Genomic DNA, 23,443 nt, shown 5'->3' on the forward strand with positions numbered 1-23,443 from the left:
CCCTATGGAGGCAGTGGGTGCGAAATGTTCTTTTTGGGTCAAAATCTGACCTCTCAAGTGGGATGCGTGCGAGGGCGTACTGGCAAAGAGAGAAAGAAATGGGTTCGAGCCAGCGGGGTTTCATCAGGCAAGGTCTTGGGTTCTGGGAGAGAAGCCATGTGGTTTAAAAAGACAGTAGTTTGGACTTGTTGGAAACTGGGGAGAAAATTGTGCTCAGGGACGTGGGGCTCCTCTGCCTTGGCTGCAGGCATATTGCAGGAGCACAGCTCCCAGGTACGAGGGCTTTCCCTTTTCAGAGGGACTGCCGTATGCGTCCTTCATGCCAGAGGACTGAAAAGGTCCTGTCTGTGCTTAGAGCCCTGCGTGGGCTCATTTGTGAAGGTCTTTATTTGTAAACTTTGCTTTAATAGTTGCTGGATCGGGTGTCTGGGGGCTGAGGGGTCTCTGAGGAGAGGCTGGGGCTGCCTCAGGCAGGTTCTGGCAGCCCCTGGTGTGAGGCACAGCCCGGCCCCTCAGCCCCACTGCTGGTGCCTTGAGGAATCTGAGGTAAGGGGGAACATGCTGGAAAAAAGGAGAGGAATAAGGAATAAAAAGTGTGAGGAACAGGTCTGTAAGCACTGAGGTGGGAAGAGGAGGAGGAGAGGGGCTCTGGGTTGCTGGGGCAGAGGGTCCCCTTGCCACCTGTGCTCTGGCATGGCACCCTCCATGGGCTGCGGTGCGGATGTTTCCAGAAGGAACCTCAGTGTGGGGAAAGGAGCTGGCAATGAAGGGGTCAGCCGGATCCTGCAAAAAGGGGTGAGGGGAAGGTGTGTAATTTCCCTCTGTTTCTTGCTATTATCAACTTTAATTGGCAGTAAATCAACTTTCCCTTAGTCAGGTCTGTTATGCCAGTGCTGGTGAATGGTGAGAGATCTCCCTGCTTCTATCCTGACCTTTCTATCTTGTGTCCTCCTGTCCCGCTGAGGAGAGGAGTGAGAGAGCAGCTGGCCGCAGTCAATCCACCACAGTTATATGTACTTAAATCCTGTAGCAGCTTATGTGCTGGTGCAAAAATATTAACTGTTTTGATAAGTTACACATCGCAGAGGTCAGACAGCAGATTTCTAGTCAGAATATGGTTTGGGAAAGATTGATAAATGGAGTTGTTCTGAGGTGGGTGGTTTGGGTTACTTGTGATCGCTTGGGGAAGCTTGCAGCAATTTTTGTCACTGAGATCGTGGCCAGGAGGTTTTAGGATTAACCACTGTTAGAGCCAGGAAAGACATTCAGTTTTTTAATGCAGTGAAAGTCGGGATAGAGAGGAAAACAGCTGTTGCCTGTTGGAAAAGGTGAGCTGCTTCATGTCTGACTTAAAGCAGTCTTGTTTAAAGGAAGTCCTTTATAAATAGTGAAATAGATGTTGCGGTTGGCACTTGTAAACATTTCTCTTAAAGATTTCACTCATAGTAAGAAATTTTTACACGGGGAATACTCTGTTTTTCACAAAAGCTTTGCAGCTTTTGCTGCACTGGTGCTCCGGGTAGTGAGTTAGCAGCATGTTTTACTTGTGTTCTAGATTAAGATACCCTTTCCATGCTTGGGGTGGGTTTTTCCTGGACAACTTCTTTTCTGATTTTATTTAGAGTTTGGAGACTTGGTACCCCAAAGTTGTTACTAATCTAGCATTAATAATTGCATAAAATGCAGAACATGAGCTCTGGCAGGTTGCTCCCTCTTTTCCCACCAGAGAGCACTTGCTGGTAGCTAAAAGGTGTTTTTTTTCCAGTAGGACTTTGATTAACTTTGTCACCTGTGTAGAATTGAGATTGCTACATTAGGACCTATAGAAATGCTGTTAGTTTTACCTTTGGATTGTCCAATATAGACCTTGATAAGGCTGGAGGAAGCGTTAGCTTTAGACAAAGGACTGGGATTTTTTTTTTTCCTCTTGCTCCCTTAATCATTCTGGGAGTGAAGCTGCTGCGTAACCCTGAGCCTCTTAACATGCATTTTACTGCAGATAAGATGGGGAAAAAAAGGATTGAAGGATGCGAAAAGTGAATTCCCGCATCTGTTCTGTTGAAACCTAGAAAGTTATTCTGGTGCTTAAAGCTTCAGATTTCAGTGGTCTGGCTTTGGTGCTTTTCACACTCCAAATATCGCTTATTTTGGGAAGTGGTGGACAAGTCTGTCTTGACTGAAACCTGGATATTGTTATTCAGCACTCTGTGGCTGAAGTGGTGAGCTGTCGACTGTCTGCAGGCAAACAATTGTGAGATCTGGTCAGCAAAGCTTAAAACAAGTTCCTCTCCTCCACCCCATGTTGCTTCAGCCCTGAGCTTCAGCCTTCTGACACATTTCTACATAAAGCTGTTGAATTGCAGACATTGGATAAAGGGTTCAGACATTTCTCTCCATCTCAATTTTAAAACAACATTCACCCTTCAAGAATAAAAATGATTGATGATTCCTTAAGCTCTCCCTAGCCTTGGATGGCAGAAGATGGTGTTTAGGTCTCTGACTTTGAGTTCATTTGTTCCCTTTTTTTTCTTTTTCTAACCAGTAGAGACTGTTCTCTTAACTAAGAAATTTCTAACAGCAGCATGTATTGCAAGGTGCAGTTCAGAACTGCAGGAGTGACAGATGTGTATGGTTTAATCTTCCTGTAAAAAGTAATGGCAGCATACTGCTGTGGGGCTAACAAAACAGGGTTTGTTCAGACCTGTATCAGGGTGAAGGAATTGTCAAAGAGGTTAAATCTGGGGATGCCTCAGCTCTTTGAGTTGCCTAATGTGCACTGTTTTTCAACCCGTTTGGCCTTTTCCTGTGTTCTTGCCTGTATTGGTATGAGGGCGGGAGTCTTTTGGAGCTAGCTTATACCTGTCAAATACTCATGGCTTTAAGGTAAAGTCTTTGCAGATGCTAGCTGATAAAATTGTTCAGTTGTATAGTTATTTTGCAATGGGATAATGCTGGGTTTAGTGGGTTTTAGGATTTTTTGAAAACTGGTACTAAATTTTTGGGCTGCTGTGCAAATTTGGTTAGAAAGGCAGGCTCTTGGTGTGCAGTATTTCAAAAACCGATGATTTAATGCCATGTAAAAGGGAAGAGTAAAGCAGTGAAAAGCATGTATCTGAAAGTGCCAGCTCTGCCATGGGATTGGGTAAAATAATTATATAAACAGTTCTTTGTGGTAGTGCTCTCCGACAGGAGGTTTTGTGTCTCGCTCTATAAATTCTGCCACTTAGTATTTCTAGAAGGATTAAAATTGGTCAGACCAGGTACAATAGTAAGTTGCTGGTTTAAAATGGGAATAGGTCTTTTTTTTTTTTAAACTTCATATAGAGGCTTCCCCTCCTTAGGTAAAACTTGTTTCTGAAAACTGGTTTATGTGTGGTGTGGTGTCTGATCATTGAAATTTCTGACTCTTTTTCATAATATAATAGTGATGCTAAAACAGCAGAGCTGGATTTGTCCAGGATGTGAGGCTGTATCTGTGTTTTGCTTGGGTATTTTTGAGTTTTAAACCTGTATTTCTTTGGGGGGGGGGAGAGGGGGGCAGGGTGTCCTGGTTACTCAGCAGTAGCACATGGGTGTTTGTCAGTCCAGAAGACTTATTATTTTTCAAATGTAAAAAGGCAAATTTGCCCTTTGGTTCCCAAAACACAGGCTTGGGTGTTGTTTTTTTTTCAACATTACTTTTGCCAAAACATGCAACTTCCCACTTAAATTCAGTTATAGCTGTTTAATGCCTGGTTCTCTTTTCCTGGTAGTGGCCTGTTTGACTTGACTGTGGGAAGCTGAAAATATGATTGCAAGGAGGAAAATTACTTGACTGATTCTCATTGTCAAGACTGAGGAAGAATGGAGTGTGAATACAGGGCAAATAAGAGTGAATTTCCAGAGCTGTCAATGCACTGACTACCTTTCAAGAAAGACTACTGTAGTTGAAACTATCCTCTATTTGCATAGCAGGCTTCAGAAGAAAAGTGAAGTAGCAGATAAAGCTATTTTAAGTAGATTATTGAAAGCAACCTCACAAAATACGGAGGTCTGGACAATTTGGCAGAGAAATAATCAACAACTTGGGGTTTGTTTGCAAACTTCCATTAGAAATTTACTTTAAAAAAACCACGAGCCCTGCCTGGGAGATGCCTGTATATAAATGCAGGTTTGGCAGCTGTATTTTAGAAACCAATGAACAAAAAAAAAAAAAAAATGCCAGACCATAGGAATACCCATATTGGACTGCAACTGCTGAAAAATCTGAGTGCTAGTCACTGAAATATATACCACCATAGACAGATGAGAGCTGGTGTCATGCTTTACTCTTTTTTAAATTGGGCTCTCTTGTGCTAAAATTGTAATTTCACTGCTGGGGGAGGATTAGTATATAATAGTATAATTCATTCTAGAAGACAGACTTTAAATCAGTCTGATTCTAGGTTTTCATGAACAAGTTAGTCCCTTGCCAAGGTTGTAGAGTACATATGAACCATTCATGAGCTTTTTTCTCTTATTAGGCTCTCTTATTTATTTATTTTTAATAGCTCAATATCACAATTCTTGATTTTTATCTTGAACAATTTGTTTTTCTTTGAACAGGCATGTTTAATACTTGCATCTTAGAATTCGGTTTCCGTCTGTAAGGCAAGAAAAAAAAAATTGTGCGAGCAGAGAAAACAACCTGAGAATGAACTTCGTATTCTACAACTGCCTAATTCTCCCCTGCTGTTAGCTAAAACTTCTTTTTTTAACCTTTAAAGACTGATGTTTTGTGTGATTTCTACTCTCCACATCTGTGTAGTAATCTAAATTGATTTCTTAAAACGGATTAACTCAATGTGGCTTTAAAAATACACTTTCACATTAAGGAAAAAAAGAAATCACAGCTGTTCTGTTATACATTCTTGCTTTAAACTAAGTATGTTGAGAGTGAGGTGTGTGGAGGTGAACTTGGCTGAGGGGGGGGAACCCAGCTGGGTGGCAGATGGTAAGAGAAGAGGCTGTTCTTGACAGGCACTCCTGGTTTGTGGTTACCCTGCGGCAGATGGGAGGATGTGCCTAGCACAGGCATTAGGGTAGGTGATGGGGGCACAGGAGGTGGCACTGGGGTGTGATTCTGCCAGACGAGCGGCACTCAACGTTTGTCCTTTTTGCTGTGCTTGTATTTTCTAGGTGCATCAGAGGCTTTCTCCTTGGCAGAGTGTGAGAGTGGTCTATTGCAGTACAGTAGTGCCCTCTGATGGTGAGTATTCACATGGAGAAACTCCTGGCTCGCTTCTGGCTTCACTGACTGAAGTCGAGTTTCCTGACCACTTTTCTAGTTGAGGTTTTTGTGGCTAGGAGGTAATCCAGTTTTGAACTAAGGAAGTGACAGAGAACAAAGTCAAGAAGAATTAAGGAAATGGTCAACTTCTCTAATAACTGTCCTTACAAAACCGGACAGGCTTTGTAAAGGAACCTGTAATTGCGTGCAAACATCCAAATTTTTTTGCCAGACTCTTTCCTGATGTAGCCGTGAGGTCTGTGTGATACCTACCTTTCGGGGTACTGTGTGCCCTCTTAACTTTATTTATGTAATGAAAGTGAGCAAATAGTTGGTATGAACTGCAAACAGTCAAAAGCACTGTTTGCTGCAGTGAATAAGTTGTGAAGCCAAGGCAATTTTGCCCCTTTACTTAAAGACATTAAGCTTTTTTGATAAGGTTGTCATAACATAAAGCAAAAGAATGTAGTGGTGGAACTTTAAAAATCTCAGTATGGTAGAATGCAAAGAGGAAACCAGCAGCTTTGAGATCGCTGCCTGCTTAACATCTGCATGCTGTGTGCTTTGACTGGAGCACTTTTGACTGACACAAGCGGTTAGTGGATTCTCTCCCCATTAAGGCTTGTTAATAAAGCCTGAAACCTAATAAAGTAAAGAGTTCCGGCACAATTGCTTCTGCTGCCAGGATAGTGAGTGTCTGCAGACACAGAGAACGTGACTGCTGTGGAGAACTCAAAAACTTGAAGGCTTAAATAGATAGAAGTGTAGAGGACACATGTAAGGTTGAGAGGCTAATGTAAGTGTGTAGCTACTTGCCTGATTTGATTTTACCTCTCCTCATATTGTGTTTGACTATTTCTCTTGTTATTTCTTGCAATAATGTCACCTTTACAAGTACTAAATGTTCAATGCTGATTTCTTTGGACATACCCTTTTTTTACTGTACTTTGTTTGGCCAAATGTGTTGCTTAAGTTGTTCTTATGCAAGAACAGAAATCTTTAAAGAATACTAATGACCTGTTACTGATGCACATATGGCTGAGTCAAAACTTTGTGGTGCTTGGATGGCATTCATACCTCAAAGCAGCGTCTTGCTTAGTATAGCGTGTAAAGCTTTTAAAATCATCCATGGTCTTATTTAGCAGCACCCCTGGCCAGACTGTAGATGTCTGTAAATGTAAGTGAAATACACTTGTTTGCAATTACTTTCTTTTGCTTGTCCCATGTATTCAAATACTGGCTTAAAACTTAATTGGTGAAGAGAAGCCAAAATGTTAGTTCTATAGTTAGTGAAATGCCCAAATGCTTTGTCCACTCGGTAAGTTGTAGTTATCCTCATGCAGGGAATCCACAGGGCTGTTGGAGCAGAGGAGAGCAAGGCAGACAGCCATATCACAGTGTCTTGTTAATAACTTTTACCGGAGCTCTCTGTTGCTGTCTGTTAGGTTTGTGTTATTGACGTGTCCTTCAGATCTTTTATTTTTTATTTACCTCTGAGCTTTTCCTTTGCCAATGCAGTAAAAATCTGACCAGACGTTACTTGTGTGGGATGTGATGAGAGGATCAAACTGGAATGATGAACTTTCCTCACCAGTGAATTAGGCTAGAAAATTACTTTTACAAGCTTTTTTGTAAGGAAAACATAAACCAGCTGTAACTCCAGACTTATTGAGCCTGTCCTAAAGAAACAATTTGGTCTTTAACACTTCACCTAAGCTGGAAATCCTTGAGAAAGGTTTTTCTGTGTGCTACTAATGCTGATGAGTCTTGGTGCGGTCTGACCTATTGCATTTATCGCTGTGGTCTCCGTCTGGTCTGCAGAGGGTTAAAATGCTGCAGGGCTGGTGCTGGTAGGCACTTCCTCCAAAGCTGGCAGTCCTGGAGCTGCAGTTGTTGTGTTGAACCAATGGGGATACACAGAAAAGTGTTGGTGCAAGCGTTGTTATCTGTTCTGCTCTGCAATAAAGTGGCTTGCTGCCTGTATGATCAAGGTAGCATTTTAAAGAACAAATGTTTTTCATGTCTTCTGGTTATGTAAGCAGTGCATAAGTTAACGTTGTAAGTTCTGCTCACAGAACAAATGAGTTCAATACTTAAGTGGCTATTTTAAGCTTCTAAATGTGTTGATCATTCCTTCTGAGCCTGCTATCAGAAGTGTAGCTAATGCTGATCTATTTCTTACCAGTCTCTTGCTCAAATACTTGAGTGAAAGAGTGTAAGAATCTGAGAGCTGGTGTCATAATAGCTGCTGATAAGGAGCTTAAAATTCTGTCTAACTGTCCAAGTAAATTGGCAGTTTGCTTTATTTTTTTTTTTTGGTAAATATCTGACTGTTGTCTCTGAGTTTTAAGCTTTGAAATGCTAAAGCTACTAAAAACTTGTCAAGTGTCTGAGTCTTGAGAATAGGCATTTATAGGCTTCCAAATACTGGGGATACTCTTGGGATGCTTTAGTTATTTTAGATGTCCATGCTTGGTCACTTTCACCGTCTTTAAAGATGACACAAGGACCTCTTTGTCATCACCGCATAACAATCCCCTGGAAGAGGGAAAAATCCTATCTTAGAATACCTGGTTGGAAGGGACCTCAAGGATCATCTGGTCCAACCTTTCTTGGCAAAACCACGGTCTAGACAAGATGGCCCAACAACCTGTCCAGCTATACCTTAAAATTGTCCAATGTTGGGGAATTCAGCACTTCCTGGGGAGATTATTCCAATGGCTGATTGTTCTCATTGTGAGAAGTTTTCCTCTTGTGTCCAGTCGGAACCTCCCCAGGAGTAACTTGCACCCATTACCCCTCATCTTTTCCATGGACTCCTTGTAAAAAGGGAGTCTCCATCTTCTTTGTAGCCACCCTTTAAGTACTGGAACATGGTGAATGAGATCTCCCCTAAGCCTTCTTTTTGCAAGGCTGAACAAACCCAGTTCTCAGGCTTTCCTCATATGGCAGACTTCCCAGTCCTTGGATCATCTTCGTGGCCCTTCTCTGGACCCTCTAGCCTGTCCACATCTTTTTTGTACAGCAGGGACCAAAACTGAACACAGTATTGCAGGTGTGGCCTGACAAGTGCAGAGTAGAGTAGGATAATGACTTCTTTATCTCTGGTGATGACCTCGTTGATGCAACCCAGCATCCTGTTGGCTTGCTTTGCTGCAGCAGCACACTGTTCACTCACATTGAACTTCTTGTCCACCAGGACCCCCAGGTCCCTTTCCACAGAGCTCATCTCCTGGATTATGTTTCCCCAGGTGCAAGACCTTAGACTTGTCCTTGTTGAACTTCATAATGTTCTTGTTAGCCCGCTCTTCCAGCCTATCTGGGTGCACTGCTCCCCCCACTTCAACTGAGCAGGTTACTTTGTTGTAGAAAGGAAAACATCTTTGTATGCTTGCTTTAATTCACGAAGGCATGTGACACTAAACTCAAAAGCCCAAGACAACTCTTCAGGCGTTGTAGAAGCGTACTTGGCGCATCCTTTCTCAGCATCCATGAGCCTCCCTTTTCCGAAAGGCATCTGGTCCTAATATGTAAATGATCCTGTGATAAACAGGCAGCAAATAACTGAAATGGGAGGTATAAAGGCTGTTGGTGGCAAAACTTTCTGAACAGTGGCATGCTGAGAAATGGTTTCCTTTGGTAGTTAAAATGACGTTATTTTCTTCTATTTCTACTTGCGTTGACCTCTTTGACCAACTAGTTTTGATGTTAGCTGCTTAAGTTGACTTGGCATATCAATACATGAGCTAGATGAATTTAAGTAGACAGTGTGGTTCACGTAGTTGGCCAAAGCTACAACAGGTGGCAATACTAAGCCAGATGCAGCGTGGGTGGGTGTGACTGCACAATCCTTGAGACATGGCAAGTGCTCTGTGCCATAAAAAAGACCTTAGGTTTTTACATAAGAAAAATACGTAGCAATGTAAAGTGAATCATTTTTAGGTGTGCTGCTATATCTTAGCAACTACTGCACTGGGGGAAAAGTTCAACTTTGTGACTCAGTAGAGGCCTTAAGGAATACAAACTCTTAAATTTTTTTTTTCTATGTATGGATATCCTGAAGCACACGCAGTGGGCTATCTTTCTGGCAGTAAAATAATATCTAGCTTACAGTTCATACAGGTCAGTACCACAAATTTTAGAAAGGTGCACTGAAATCCTTAAGAATGCTTTTGAGAAAGCTCCTGACAGCACTAGAGAGATGGAAAATGTTGTTTTATCTACACCTAAGTAGTAATGTCTGTTTTCTGAAGTACAAAGTGTATTGATTCCATGAATTTTAGATGAAATGACCTTGAAACGTAAATTCAAAGTGCTGTTCCTATAACCTCATACTCCTAACTGGTCTCTTAAATATTTGTTGTGTTAGGACAGAGAGGAGGAAACCAGAACTGAACAAGAATATAAAGGTTTGAAGTAGGTCCTTCCTCAATGTTTCCTAATATATGCAGTCTGCCTTTGCCTTCTGGGCTATAAATCCTGATAAATTGCACAGTGTTTTGTCTTCTGTAGTCCAAAATATTTTGGTTCTCAAAAAAGAATCAAAACGTACTGTGCTGTCATGTTGTAGCTTTTAGATACCATGTTGCCTTTAGTATAAACAGGATTGTGCTTGGAGTAAATATCACTTTTCCACAAAGCACAGAAACTTTAGCAGATACTGCCAAGTTAATGGGAGTGAAAACCTCTGACATCCCTCTGGTTTTTGTTGATGGACACATCTCTTGATAAAAGATGAACTAAAAAATTTAAATTCTGTTTCATGTTCAGCTCATAACCATGTTTGCCTTTTTCTCCATGGGATAAATACAGAGGTATTATGAGAAGATCCTTTAATTTTTAATGCTAAACTTGTTTTTTGTTGTCTTTGTAGAAGTGACGGTGGTTTACCAAAACGGGTTACCTGTGATTTCTGTGAATCTTCCATCCCGGCGTGAACGTTGCCAGTTCACGCTTAAACCTATCTCGGACTCTGTTGGTGTGTTCTTACAACAGCTGCAAGCAGAGGACCGAGGAATTGATCGGGTTGCAATCTACTCAGCAGGTACTGTTGTTTACAAACTAATTGATTTACTTGCCAGCTATTTTCATCTAGCCTTTTGCTTTTTAAGTAAAAGTTTGTTACGGTGTGACTTCTTCGACATTCCTGAAAAAGCAGAAGGTAGAAATGCTATTGCTAGAGTAAGGGTATTGTTAGCTATCCCTGGGTAGTCAGGTCTGCCAAGGAAATCTGACTGTATGGTGAAGGAGGAGGAAAGCTTATAGGCATGAGTCCTAATGAGGATGTTTTGTGTGAATTTCCTACTACTTAGTAGGAAAGATGCAAGCTAGGTAACCCATGTAGAGGTTCTAATTGATTTGTAAGGAATTGGGTGTAAAAGGTAGTACAAGGGAAGTGCTGTCTTGCTTAGCTATGAAAACGCAGTCATGTTTCACTTAATGTCTTATGTCACTGTTTTGTTTAATTGCTATGTGTGTGCCAGCCACCAAAGCTCCAAAATGTTGCTAGGGTGTCTGATGAAAGTGCCAGCAAAGCAGGTATTTCCTTAAAAGCCTTGGCCTGGGAGGGAGGTGTTTGCTAGGTAAGTGATGTCAAAGCTCTCCGATACTAGAGACTGAAACAATTTCTAATGATGATGCGAAAAGATGAAGGTCACTTAAGTGGATTGTATTGCAAAACACAGTAAAAAGTTCAAAGTGTGTGAGATGAAGGGAACTGCTTTTTATAAGATGACCCCCAAATACCACAAATCTAGAAAAACAGCTGCGTACGTAGCTCAGCTGGTATTTGCCATGTAAGGTCTTGCTCTGTGTGTGTATATATATGTACACACACAGAGTGTTGTCTGTGGGGTAAATGAGAAAGTCCCGACAACTGGATTTGGGATGGCATTACAACTTGCTTAGCCACAGCACCTTTAGGTACTTTGTTTCTACTGTTTAATGACTGTCTCTGTTTGCCCTTACAGATGGCACACGGGTTGCCTCTTCCACAGGCATAGATTTGCTTCTGCTGGATGACTTCAAGCTGATCATTAATGATGTCACATACCATGTTAGACCACCAAAGAGAGGTAAACCAGCCTGGTTCTGATAAACATCAGATATAAATTTCAGTATTCAGTTCCTTGTTTAATTGCTGCATGCTTTATTAACTTGTTCAAGAACATGAAGTGTTATTTTTAAAAGAAATCTTGTGGTTTCTAATCCTGCTGTTGTAGTCTAATTTAGTGATATCCAAGTAATCAGAGTTAGTCAGTGATGAAAAACAAATATTCATTCTGCTCCGAGTCAGTACCCTCCATAACAGGAATAGATGAAGAAATGTAACTTCTTTTAATTTCTCAATTTTTCTGAATTTTCTTCTAATTGTGAAAAGTAATTTAATTTCACTCATTCTGAAGCAGTACAATACAAACTAGGAATTAGGTTGAAACTTATATTATCTGATTTGGAAGAATAAATTGTTCCCTCACCTGACAGTTAACATTGTTTCCTTTTAAGTGTGCTACTTTGAATATTGCAAATAAAGCTTGAAACCTTGTTAGCTAACAGTGAAATAAATGAAACAGCGCTCTTACAAGGTTACAGTACTACGAATCAAATAGGACAGGAAACCAACCAATCAACAAGAAAATCCTTTTAAGTAATGGGCTTTGGATGTGAGACTGTGATGGAACTGTTAATGTTCCTTTTACCATCTTGAGCAGCCTGAACAAGAGCACATGCTAAAGGAAGTTGATCTATCAACAATGAGGAGACTGACCCTATCTTTTGGGTCTGAGACTAGGAAGATCTGCTGATACATGCCATCTTCCTTTGTAGATGTGGTTATCTTCCAAGGACCTTTTTGAAAGGAAAATAATTAAAATGTATGCTAGCATTTTATTGTTCACAATATAAAAATACCAATTAAAAAAGAAACTTCTGACTCGGGGCGCTGTGTGCAGCCACTTGTCCTTAGGATGCAGGAGACTCTGGAATTTGGGAGTGCAGCATTGGTGAGATGCCATTTCTCCCCTATCCGTAGGTTAGACTGACCTCCACTAGAGACATTTTTTCCAATCTCCTTAAGCACCGCAACAGAAAACTCTCCATCCAGACTGGATATCTAAACCACTGGATATCACACACACACAAAGAATGTGCTCTCTGCTGTCTCACCCCACTGCTCTGTGTCCTGAACGTGCTGTTTTCACACACTTAAAGGCATTGTAAGGCAGAGAAGTGGAGTGAGGATTTTAATGACATATCTCTTCAACTGTTAGCCCCTGAGAGCAGGTGATGGTATCAAGCCTAGCTGGTCTAGTCTGTAATTTTTACTACAACTAAACAAGAATGCAAACACGGTGTCTGTTTCGGCAATGGAGAAATTGCTGTCCGAAGGTAAGGCGATTCATACATCCCACTTACCTAATGATTGGGAGAGCAAAGTCTGTGTTGGTGAGTCAGTGTGGTTTTGGTTAGCCTGCTTGTATGATATACCCATTGTGCGCTGATAGGTGAGCTCTGGGATCACCTAGGTTACGTGAAATTGCTGCCTCTGATTCATTTGCCAAAGAGATTTCTATAGTTAGCTTTTATTAAAATGAATGTACCTGTAAATAGGCACCGAGATTAGTTCTTTAAACTGTTCAGCTATTGCTTTTCCATTTTTATAAAAATCACCCTGTGTGTTTTGAAATGGAAATGCCAGAACACTGTAATCTTAAATACTAAGTTTTGATGGTCACTTCAGTAGGAACACAACTATTTTATTTTTTCCCCTTCGTGGGGGGGACAGGAGCCCTTTAGCTGGGAGGGGGATGCGGTGTGCTTTGTGTGCCTTGGCACAAACAACTGAGCCACTTCTTTCCCTTGAGCTGCTAGTGTTAAAACTTAAGCTGTCCATAGCTTTTTGCACATTGGTAAAATAACATTTTGAGAAGATAACCTACGGTACAAGCCAAAGATGCTACAAAGATTAATTTTTAAAATAAATATTTCTCAGTTGATGTCAAATTCATTTGCTTTAATTTGAAACTTGTTTTTTTCCATATGGAGTGTGTAGTATAATACCATGAGCCACAACTTTTACAAATTGATTTCCTTTAGGAATCCTTTTTGTGTTGAAATGCGGGGATAAAGGCAATTTCAGTTAGTGACCCTGTTACTGTCTCTATACTGTGAGGAAGAATTTAATTGCCCTGTAGGCAGCACAGCAGGGGGTTGCCCACAGAGTGTTGGGAAACAATTCCTGGCATTGGCACTCAAAATAATTATCATAAGACTCGTGTGTTCTGGAGCCACTAACCCAAGATCTTCAGTTGCCATCATCAATAACTATGGTTGCTGATGGTCTGTAGTCTGCATTCTGGCTGTTTTTTGACAGCTGGTGTGATGGATCATCCTAGTTTAGTTGCTCATTTGTCTTCAAGTCTTGTATATAAATATGGATCAGAAGTAGCTGTTGATATCTGGCAAGCTAATAGCATGCATCTCTTTTACTTGTTCTTATCAAATTTTAGGAATATCCAATAATAAAGCCTGGTTTTCTTTTGAAGAAATTGCGTTGTCTTTGGGAGCTGGAGCTCTTCCAAAGGCTTCTTTGTTGAGAAGATAGTTTCATGCATTTTCTGTGCAGACTAATAGCAATTTCTGAAGAGTATATAAGAAGTTCTGTGGATAAATGCCTATAAAGCAGTCTTTTTTTTTTTTTCAGAGCTCTTAAGCCATGAAAATGCAACTACGCTGAATGATGTCAAAACGTTGGTTCAGCAGTTGTATACCGCCTTGTGCATTGAGGAGCACCAGCTAAACAAAGAGAAGGAGCTGATAGGGAGACTAGAGGAATTGAAGGAGCAACTAGCACCACTAGAAAAAGTGAGAATTTTCTCATTGTGTTTTATTTATCCTCCAAATGCAGCCTTAATTTACTTCGAAGTTTTAATTAGGTCCCTGGCATGCTTCAAATAGTTTTAAGATCACTGAAGCAGAAGATACACTAAGTGTATGCCAAGCTATGTCTGTTTCTGGTTTCTGTGGAAGGATTTTGTTTCCTTGCTTTATATAATTGGAAATGAGCTTGGTAGTAAATAAAGACTGGGGCTAATGCAACAGAACATCTCTGAACATAGAGAAATAAGCAACTTTGCAAGCTATCCAGAGCACGCTCAGAGAAAAATATGGATAATGGCAAGATACGGATGGGAAGAAAGTCTGGATTTGTTTGCATAACTTAGACTCAAATCATATGTCTCAAATGACTTAGCATTTAATGTAAATACAAGGTGTTATTTTTTTACATTTTCTTTTAATTATATTAACATATAATTATTTTTGAGAACACAAGGCATGTACTTCTATCTCCTGCAGGTAAGGCTGGAGCTGAGCAGGAAAGCAGAGAAGAGGACAACCTTGGTGTTGTGGGGAGGCCTGGCCTACATGGCCACTCAGTTTGGGATTCTGGCCCGCCTCACCTGGTGGGAGTATTCTTGGGACATTATGGAACCAGTCACCTATTTCATCACCTATGGTAGTGCCATGGCAATGTATGCTTATTTCGTAATGACTCGCCAGGTAGGACCTGTTGTGCTGACATTGACACTTCAATAGAGGAATTGCTTTGAGCTTCACTCCCTAGAAAAATAGGAAAATTGTGCCTATTAGAAGTTATTTGTCCCCTTCCTTATCCTATCAGAACCTAGATGCCACTTGATTTAATTTTTGCTGTCCAGGATGGTGATGTGGGGTTTTCTGGTGGCAGTCATTGCTAATTTCCTGGCTGTCTAACCATAAATGCTTATGTATGTTCTGTGACTGACTGCTTTAGCTATACAGGTTCATCTCCTGACAGGCAGTGGTTTCTGCACACGCATGCACCCAGCCTCGCACACGTTGACTTGCACCAGAGGGCTCCAAGTACTGTGATTTATCAGCCCAAATAAACTATGGGTACTTGCAGTACCTACTGAGTTTCAGGGAGGCACACCTCTGACATGAAATGCTGGCCTTTTTAGAGAGACATAAAGCTTCAGGGGTCATATTGGAAATGCATTTGTTTAGATATCTTGTGGATCTAGACTCTCATCCAGACAAAGCAGATGTGTTTGAATGCTTGTCCCTTGATGCAATTCCAGATCTGCTGGCTCTCAGGCTCAGTCTTTTAAAAACTAGGCCTTCTCCAGTATTGGAAAAACTTTGCACAAAGTGGAGCTGTGCTTCTCTAGATCCTTGTAGTTGTGACAGACTCTGCGTGGATTTCTAGTACGTGGTTTCTCTCAGCACTCCAATTTGAACTTTGTAATCCCACCTAAACAATGAGGGAGGGCTTGGAGAGTCTCTGCTGTCACAAGACCACCAGAACAGATGCTGTGGGTGTTCCAGTGTGGTGTCCCAGCTGTCTGTCAGCTGCATCATTTCAGGGACTGAGGACACATCTGCCCCTGTCAGGGCTGCTGCTCTAGTTTCTGCTCTGCGGTTGGAACATCTGCCGTGTTTGAACTCAGATTTGATGTTTTAATCAAGTCATTCATACAGACTAGTACTTCTTCTGCCAGACTTAAAATCTGAGTGTTTCAGGGATGGCTTGACTCTGTACTCGGCTTTTCTCCACCTGACAGCCCTGATTGCTGGGTGCATACCGGGCACAGAGGCTGTCTGATGTTCCAGGGCAAGGGAGAGTTAACTTCAGCAGGCAGACCTGTACTTTGTCGATGCTGTGTGGGATTTGGTGTGAACAGCTCTGCTGCTCCAAGTTATCTGCATGCTCTAAAAAGTTGTGACTTTTTGCAGTAGAGTATCCCTGGCAAAAGCTGGATTGGATTCTTGTTCTCACCTGCATAGCTTGGTTGAGAGATGAACTCATGAGCAGCTATTGTTGCTTTAATTAGCCATTGCATGCCTATGACCTCATCAAAAAGAGAGTAAGGGCCATCTTACAAAGACTTTCTTCTGGTATTTATAGCTTCCCCCCCTCCCCCGCTTTCTCCCCACAAATTTGTCAGTACTGGAACCCTGAAACGTGTTACTTTTTGTTCTCTCTGCACAAAAGGATTCACGCGTTCGGGACTGGAGGGAGGCGATGGTAACTCACTGCTGGAGTGTAGCATACTAGTAGCAAATGCCGGACTGTACTGGGTCTGGCTGGATTGGAGTTAATGTTCTTCATAGCAGCTGGTATGGTGCTGTGTTTTGGATTTGTGACCAAAACAGTCTTGATAACACACCAGTGTTTCTGCTCTTGCTGAACAGTGCTTGCACAGCCTCAAGGCCGCCTCTGTTTCTCCTTGTTTCCCCAACCCTCCACTCCCCGCCTCAAGAATACGCTGGGGCTGGGCAGGGTGTTGGAGGGGACGCAGCCAGGACAGCTGACCTGAACTGACCAAAGAGATATTCCATACCATATAACATCATGTTCAGCAATAAACTCAGGGGGAAGGAGTTTCTCCAAAGTAGCTGTTGCTCAGAGACTGGCTGGGCATTCGTGGGAGGTGGTGAGTGATTGCTTTTGCATCACTCTTCTGGGTTTTGGGGTGGGGTTTTTTTTTTCCGCTTGTGTGTCAAGATAAAGACAATTTAATAAGTTTTTCTTGGTTTTTGCCCTTTTGATTCTCTTCCCCCATCCAGGTGCAGGGTGGGTGGGTGGGGGCTTAGCTGCTGGCTGGGTTCACCCCATCACACTGGGCATTAGACAATGCTGTCTGGTCTTGTGCCCTCACTGACAGAAACAAGTCATCCTCCCAAAACACACCTGATACATACTGTGCTAATGGTATTCTGTGTTGCACCCGGTTGATGCTTTATTCTTATCTTCTCTTCTTTTTTTTCTTTTTAGGAATATGTTTATCCAGATGCCAGAGACAGACAGTACTTATTATTTTTCCATAAAGGAGCCAAAAAGACACGATTTGATCTAGAGAAATACAATCAACTCAAGGATGCAATTGCTCAGGTAACAAGAATTTTTCCAGAAATAAGACAAAGAAATTACTGCTTGCTGGTTATTAGCTGCTATTAATAGATACACCTCAAACAAGAATGGATGTGTCTTAGGTTTTCAGCCCATTTTCTTGCCACAGCCCCAGTGCAATCGCTGAATTGGCTTTGATATGCCCAGGAATAGAACTGCTGGATGTGTAAATCAACGTGAAACGACTGCCTATATCTATCTGTAAGGGCCTTTTAGAAACTGCTGGCAAATCTTGAGTTGCTTCAGGCACTTCATGCCTCAGAGGAGCCTAATTCAAGATTTCCTTTCTTCTCAGCTCCTACACACCAGATGGATTTAGTGAGGAATGAAGACTTGCATCCATTCAGTTCACGGCTTCCTGACATAGCACTTCAGCGCACTGGGTTGCAGTCCTGAAAAATAATGTTCAAAAAATTTAGCTGTGGTGTTAGAGGCAGTGGAGGCAGATCTCTCTTATTCTAGAGACAGACACTTTTGGCAGACTGTCCACATTGTGGGATCTGTTCAACAAAGGAGTCGGGTAGAGGTCTTTCCTCATGTTTCTGAGAGCGTTTCTGCAGAAGGATGGCATGATTGGAAAAAGCAGAGCTACTACATTCTTTTTCACTGCTCCGTATTGTGCTCTGTGAATTCCCAGGCTCTGGAAATGACAGTGTAGGATATCCAGGGCAAGATGTGTTCTCCCCCTGCCTTGGAGAAGGAGCTGTGTGAGGAGTAGAGGGAGGTCAGGGCTAGGCCCTCTTGGTTTCAGGAGAAAATCCAAACAGACCTCTGGGTTTTCTCATGCCGTGTTGAATATAGATACCCTTGAGTGGCTGTACTTTCTAGAAGAGAAGCTCCATGAATCAGCCGTTCCCATTAATCTAGTTGTTTCCTTAAAAAAAAAAAGTTCTAGTGAGTTTGAGGATCAAGCCTTCCCTACCTTATTCATTTGAAGTGGCTGCATGTAGACAAGTTTAGAGAAGCACAGAGTAAATGTCTTTAAGTGCCAAGAATGGTTTTCCCGGATGGGAGCCTGTGACTTTGTTTTACTTTTTGAATGCTTCCCTGCCAGACAGGAGGAACAAGGAAGTACGGAAAAGCTTTCCATTCTGTAAAGGGGAATAGTGTTGGGGAAGGTGTATTGGGAGCTTGTCCTTTATAATGTGTCTTTTACTTTTAGGCAGAATTGGACCTTAAGAGGCTTCGAGACCCGCTGCAGGTTCACCTGCCCATCCAGCAAATTGATGAAAAGGACTGATCAGTAAAGAAGCTCTGAACCCCGGCAAAAAACCTGTTCATAGCTCTTGCCTTTTTAATTAAAGCATTGCAGGTGGAAGCTGGGAGGTGGTATGGGGTGGAGGGTTTTTACCTTTAATCAAGACAAAGGACTGTAGGGGGGGAATCTCTTAAATCTGAAGATGGGACATTGTGGAATGTTAGTTCTGAAAAGGGCTTGGCAAATAGTCACATTTAAAAACTGTCTGAATGGCAATTGTGTACAAATACAGGATTGGGGGGGTTTGTGAAAAGAATGTAATGCTGGGGTGTAGAGGTGTCTTCTTCCAGCTTTGCAGGGTCTGCCTCTTGATAAGACACCAGCAGCCTGCTTAGCTTTTTAAATTTTCCTTTACCTGATTCAGATCTCTCTCTTTCTCTCTCAAAAAAAAAAAAAAAAGGGATTAAAAAAAAGAACAGAGAATCCAAGCCACCTGGAGCTATGGCTGGTGATCAGAACTTGCGCTCCACCGCCATTAACACGCACACTTCTGATCAGACCTGGTCTCTTTTATAAAGTTACTACAAGACTGCTTTCTACTGGAAAACCGTGAGCTTCCCCTTCCCAGCCCACCCTATCTGCTCCACTGACTTCCTCCTTTGCTTATTTGTAGCACAGACTGGTTGTAGCCAAGTGAGAGAAGGAACAAGATTTCTTCTGGACATTTGATAATTGATATTTTGGATTATTCCATAATAACTATATAAACTTTGCGTCCCAATGCCCTTGAGCTCCTTCTAGAAATCAATGGCAGCATTGCATGAGAGGTTTTTTCTATTCAGTCTTAAGGGAGGGAGATTCCCTTCTTCCTACCCCAAATCTGATAGCCACCTGGACTACGAAATTATGAAGGTTTAAAGGATTAGGAAACTGTCGCAGAATCATGACTCCTGCTTAAATGAACAGTTTTGGAACATGGAATAATTAAACTTGATATTTCACTGCTTGCATAACGGGATAAAAGGTGTCTCATATGGTCAAAGCATTTTCCTTGCCCAGAGGCTTTTTGAAAGCCCGGGGCTCTTACAGTGCAAGACACAGAACTACTTTGGTTCTCCAGCACTTCCCCTACTTAAATAGCTTTAAATCAACTTTGCGCCCACAGGTCAGAATTTCTTAGGAGTGGCTAATGACATCTCTTGTTCTTAGCTAAAAGAAATAGAGGAAGGAAAGTCAACCCATTGCCCTCTCTTCTAGCCAAGGCTGGCTGATTACTAAGCAGATAAAACATCTCTTCATTCAAAGCAGGTCAGTCTGTTTTAGCATCCTGCTGATAAATACTGTGGAGACAGGATGAAGGTGGGAGAAGGGGCATTAAGCTTTATATACAGAAAAGGTTGGCTGCTTTTTTTGATGTTTCACTACTACTCCTCACTGTGTCATGGAAAGAGGCTTCTGGTTTTGAGGGGGTTTTTTTTGAGAACCATGTTTAAAAAACACGAAAGAAAAAAAATCAGTATTAACTAGATGCCAGGTGCCTTGCAGATGTGGAAACACAGCTGGGATTGCTGCCTCTTCTCACTCAATGGCATGTTGGACTGAATGGGTGCATGTTTCTAGGTTGTTTTTTTTCCCTTCCCTTTTTCCTCTGTCTTTCAATTTAATTACATTGTGTGATTATTTTTTTATCTGTTTTATCCTGTTTGTGTGATGAGTTTTAAAGGGGAAAAAAATGAACATGATCCTGTAGCTGAATCCTTGGTGTGTGTTTGGGATGAGGGAGGGAGCATGGAGAAAAGTCCTTTAAAAAACAAAACAACCAACCCTGAACATGTGTAAAATCCTGTATCATTTATGAAATATGTATAAAAGAGCAATGTACTTCTGGAACAATAAATAACTATTCAATTTTTGAATCGGTGCTCATGAATAATATTATTTTCCCCAGCTGAGAAGAGAATATTGTATGTGTGCCAGCTGTCTCCTGAGTTTCCTCCATTTCTTTTTGTTTAGGTTGTTTCTTCTTGACCTTACATCACTGAGGCCGTGGTGATGCTGATAATAGCTTTCCTGAAGAAGCTCGGATGGAGATCTTGCTGCCATGCCTAGCTGCGTAACACAGGGATCTCAGGAGCAGTTGAGGTGGTGAGGTAGAGGTAGAGATGTTTGGTCTAACAAAGATCTGCCTTTGTTTGACCAGCATAGTAGCTCCATGTGGAGGCTGACAAAATCTGGCAGGTTGCAGGATAAGAATATTTATGGACATGTAATGCCCAGCAACCTAAAACGTACCAAGTGGTGTCAGTGTATTTCTATATTGCATTCAAGTGCTGTTTCAGAGGAAGACTGATGGTTTAAGCTTCTGCTACTTTATTTCTGGGCCCTTGAATGCCTGTGGTCTGATTTGTCATGGTGACATTGTTTGTTGATTAACTTTGGGAATCAGCAGACTGTATTTTGTCCTAACTTTATGGGATGTTAGGATGAGACATTTGCTGCCAGAATTTTTTTTATCATTTCCATTTACTGTAAAAATAAATAAATAAAAAAATCCATGATTGGCCAGTTTTAAAAACAGCCAGCTCTCCCCTATGTTTTTTTTAAAGTCAGAGAGGAGGAGCTGGAAGCTGTTAGTCCTTGTGACCTACCTTTAATCGCTGCTGAAATTTAGTTCAGCAATGCTGACAAACTCTCTTCCTCCAAGCAGCCCTTAGTCTGCAGCTGTGTACAGATAAGCCGCTGCCCTCCCTAGACAAATACCTTGGAATGGTTGCATAACAAGTCACCCATTTTGGCATCCAGAAGAGCTGAAGACTTTGACATCTAGCACCACAACCTCTATTTGGAAAGCAAGAAAATGCTATGACTAAATTGATCCTGCACGTGCTTTAATGTACAGATGATGTGGGAAAAGGAGTAAAATAAGAGTCTACAATTGTACCCTGAAATATGGGCTCTCTGAGGGGTCTTGTCAGTCAGTAGTCCCTGAAAGAAGATCGTTGTCTTGCTCCTCTCTGCACCACCAGTGTACACATTGTCTCTGCCGGGGGTAGATAACATGCTGCAAACCTCAAACTCAAACCTCAGTACTTCTGCTTTTGTTACCCTTGAATAGTGAAGGAAAGGGTGATGTTTGTTTGCTCTCCTGATATTCACTGTTGTATATCAATATCAACGAACTCTCTTGCAGTAGTTATTTCATGCCTAGGAGCCAGGCAGGTAATAGGGTCCTGTCCCACTGGCAGCACTTTAAGAGCAGACAGTGCTGCATGAATCTTAATGTAACGCTGCATTCTTAAGGCCCTATGAAGGATAAACAGCAGCGTGCATTGCAGGGTTCAGATGCTTTTTGTACCAATTTTGTTATTCATAGACTTATAGAACAGCTTGGGTTGCAAGGGACCTCACAGCCCATCTAGTTCCACCCCCCTGCCATGGGCAGGGACACCCTCCACTAGACCACGTTGCCCAAAGCCCCATCCAACCTGGCCTTCAACACTGCCAGGGAGCCAGGGACAGCCACAGCTTCTCTGGGCAACCTGTGCCAGGGCCTCAGCACCCTCACAGGGAAGAATTTCTGCCTCACATCCCATCTCCATCTCCCCTCCTGCAGCTTCAGGCCATTCCCCTTGTCCAGTCACTCCCTGCCCTTGTCACCAGTCCCTCTCCAGCTTTCCTGGAGCCCCTTCAGGGACTGGAAGGGGCTCTAAGGTCTCCCCGGAGCCTTCTCTTCTCCAGGCTGAACAAGCCCAACTCTCTCAGCCTGTCCTCATAGGAGAGGTGCTCCAGCCCTGTGATCAACTTCGTGGCCTCCTCTGGACTCTCTCCAACAGCTCCATGTCTCTCCTGTACTGGGGCCCCCAGAGCTGGACGCAGTACTGCAGAGAGCAGGGTAGAGGGGGAGAATCCCTGCCCTTGATCTGCTGGCCCCTGTTCTTTTGGTAGTGCCCAGGACACGGTTGGCTTTCTGGGCTGCAAGCATACATTGCTGGGTCATGTTGAGCTTCTCAACCAACATTTATTCATTTGCTGAACCTCTCTTCCCTCTCTTTCTGTGAGGGAGCTTTCAAATAAATACATGTCAAGTTCAAAATTGTCTAGAGAAATGTATTAGGTTCCCTTTGTGCCATGCCTGTGAGGCTCTACCTTGCAAACCTCTCCAGGGGGAGGTGTTCATGGCTCCTTTTTCCCAAAGAGGAAAGAAGAAACCCTTTTTCTTTTTCCCTGTGACCCTTCCTACCTGGCAGGCAGTGATGATGATCACCTTGCTGCATGTTCTTACACTTCCATATTGGCTCTAAGAGGGTTTGCGTGAAGCTGCTGTTGACTGTCAGACCTTGGCACTATGTCAGTCAACAGAAGCTGGCTAAGTTCCCCTGTGTTTCTGAGCCAGGGGAACAATTTCTTTGATCTCCTCTGTGGTTTTTGTGTGTAGTTGTAAATGTAAACTGCTTTCCTCTGTGCCACATTGCATGACTTTATTTTCACATAGGAAGGATATTTTTGTATCTTAAGTATTTTTCTACCTATCCCAAGAGATTCTAATTATTCACTTAAAAAAGCCCCCTGTTTATTTCTATACTGACATTAAAGGAGTGAAAAGTAAAATGCAGGAATGGAAATTAAACTTGCAGTGTATGGGAGAAACTAGTGTTGTGCTGTGTCATTGTGGCTCTGTGAACTTGTAAAAGATGGATCTCGCTCCTGTTTCTGTCCCTGGCTAGTTTTGCAGTTGTGGGTATGCTGTCTATGCCCTAATTCCTTTCTCTAGAAATTGAGGATCACGGCAAATACACTGCGTTCTGTAGGACCTGTGGAAAAACACTCTCAAAAGGTCAAGTTCTGCATCACAGGGCTCCACTAAAGGAAAGAAAATAGCTCCTCCTGAAGAGTGGCAGCTATGTACTTGTCTGATTTTAATGGGGTCTTGGTGGTTTACTTTTTCTTGCATTGAGTTTGCTCATATTTCACTAAACTTGTGTTCACTCCCCGATCTCAACAGCCCTTCCCATTGGCACCGTGTCCCGGGACAAGTTGTTTACAGCAA

At 42.2% G+C, this 23,443-nt stretch overlaps 2 protein-coding genes across 2 annotated transcripts in view; both read left to right on the top strand.

Moving 5' to 3' along the window:
- MCU (mitochondrial calcium uniporter) overlaps positions 1-20,312 on the top strand; it is a 95,014-nt gene extending 74,702 nt beyond the window's left edge. Inside the window, exons 2-8 of the mRNA XM_054831620.1 lie at positions 5,158-5,227; positions 10,122-10,292; positions 11,218-11,322; positions 13,950-14,110; positions 14,603-14,806; positions 17,064-17,180; positions 18,361-20,312. Of these exons, the coding sequence (XP_054687595.1) occupies positions 5,158-5,227; positions 10,122-10,292; positions 11,218-11,322; positions 13,950-14,110; positions 14,603-14,806; positions 17,064-17,180; positions 18,361-18,438 (906 nt within the window). The 3' untranslated portion in view covers positions 18,439-20,312. The remainder of the gene's footprint in view (positions 1-5,157; positions 5,228-10,121; positions 10,293-11,217; positions 11,323-13,949; positions 14,111-14,602; positions 14,807-17,063; positions 17,181-18,360) is intronic.
- Positions 18,869-23,443, top strand: part of OIT3 (oncoprotein induced transcript 3) — a 32,025-nt gene continuing 27,450 nt past the window's right edge. The window contains exons 1-2 of the mRNA XM_054831619.1: positions 18,869-19,005; positions 20,410-20,541. The gene's annotated coding sequence lies outside the window, so the exon portion shown is untranslated. The remainder of the gene's footprint in view (positions 19,006-20,409; positions 20,542-23,443) is intronic.

This window comes from Grus americana, chromosome 7 (genome assembly GCF_028858705.1).
Source record: "Grus americana isolate bGruAme1 chromosome 7, bGruAme1.mat, whole genome shotgun sequence".
In the NCBI taxonomy this organism is placed as follows: Eukaryota; Metazoa; Chordata; class Aves; order Gruiformes; family Gruidae; genus Grus; species Grus americana.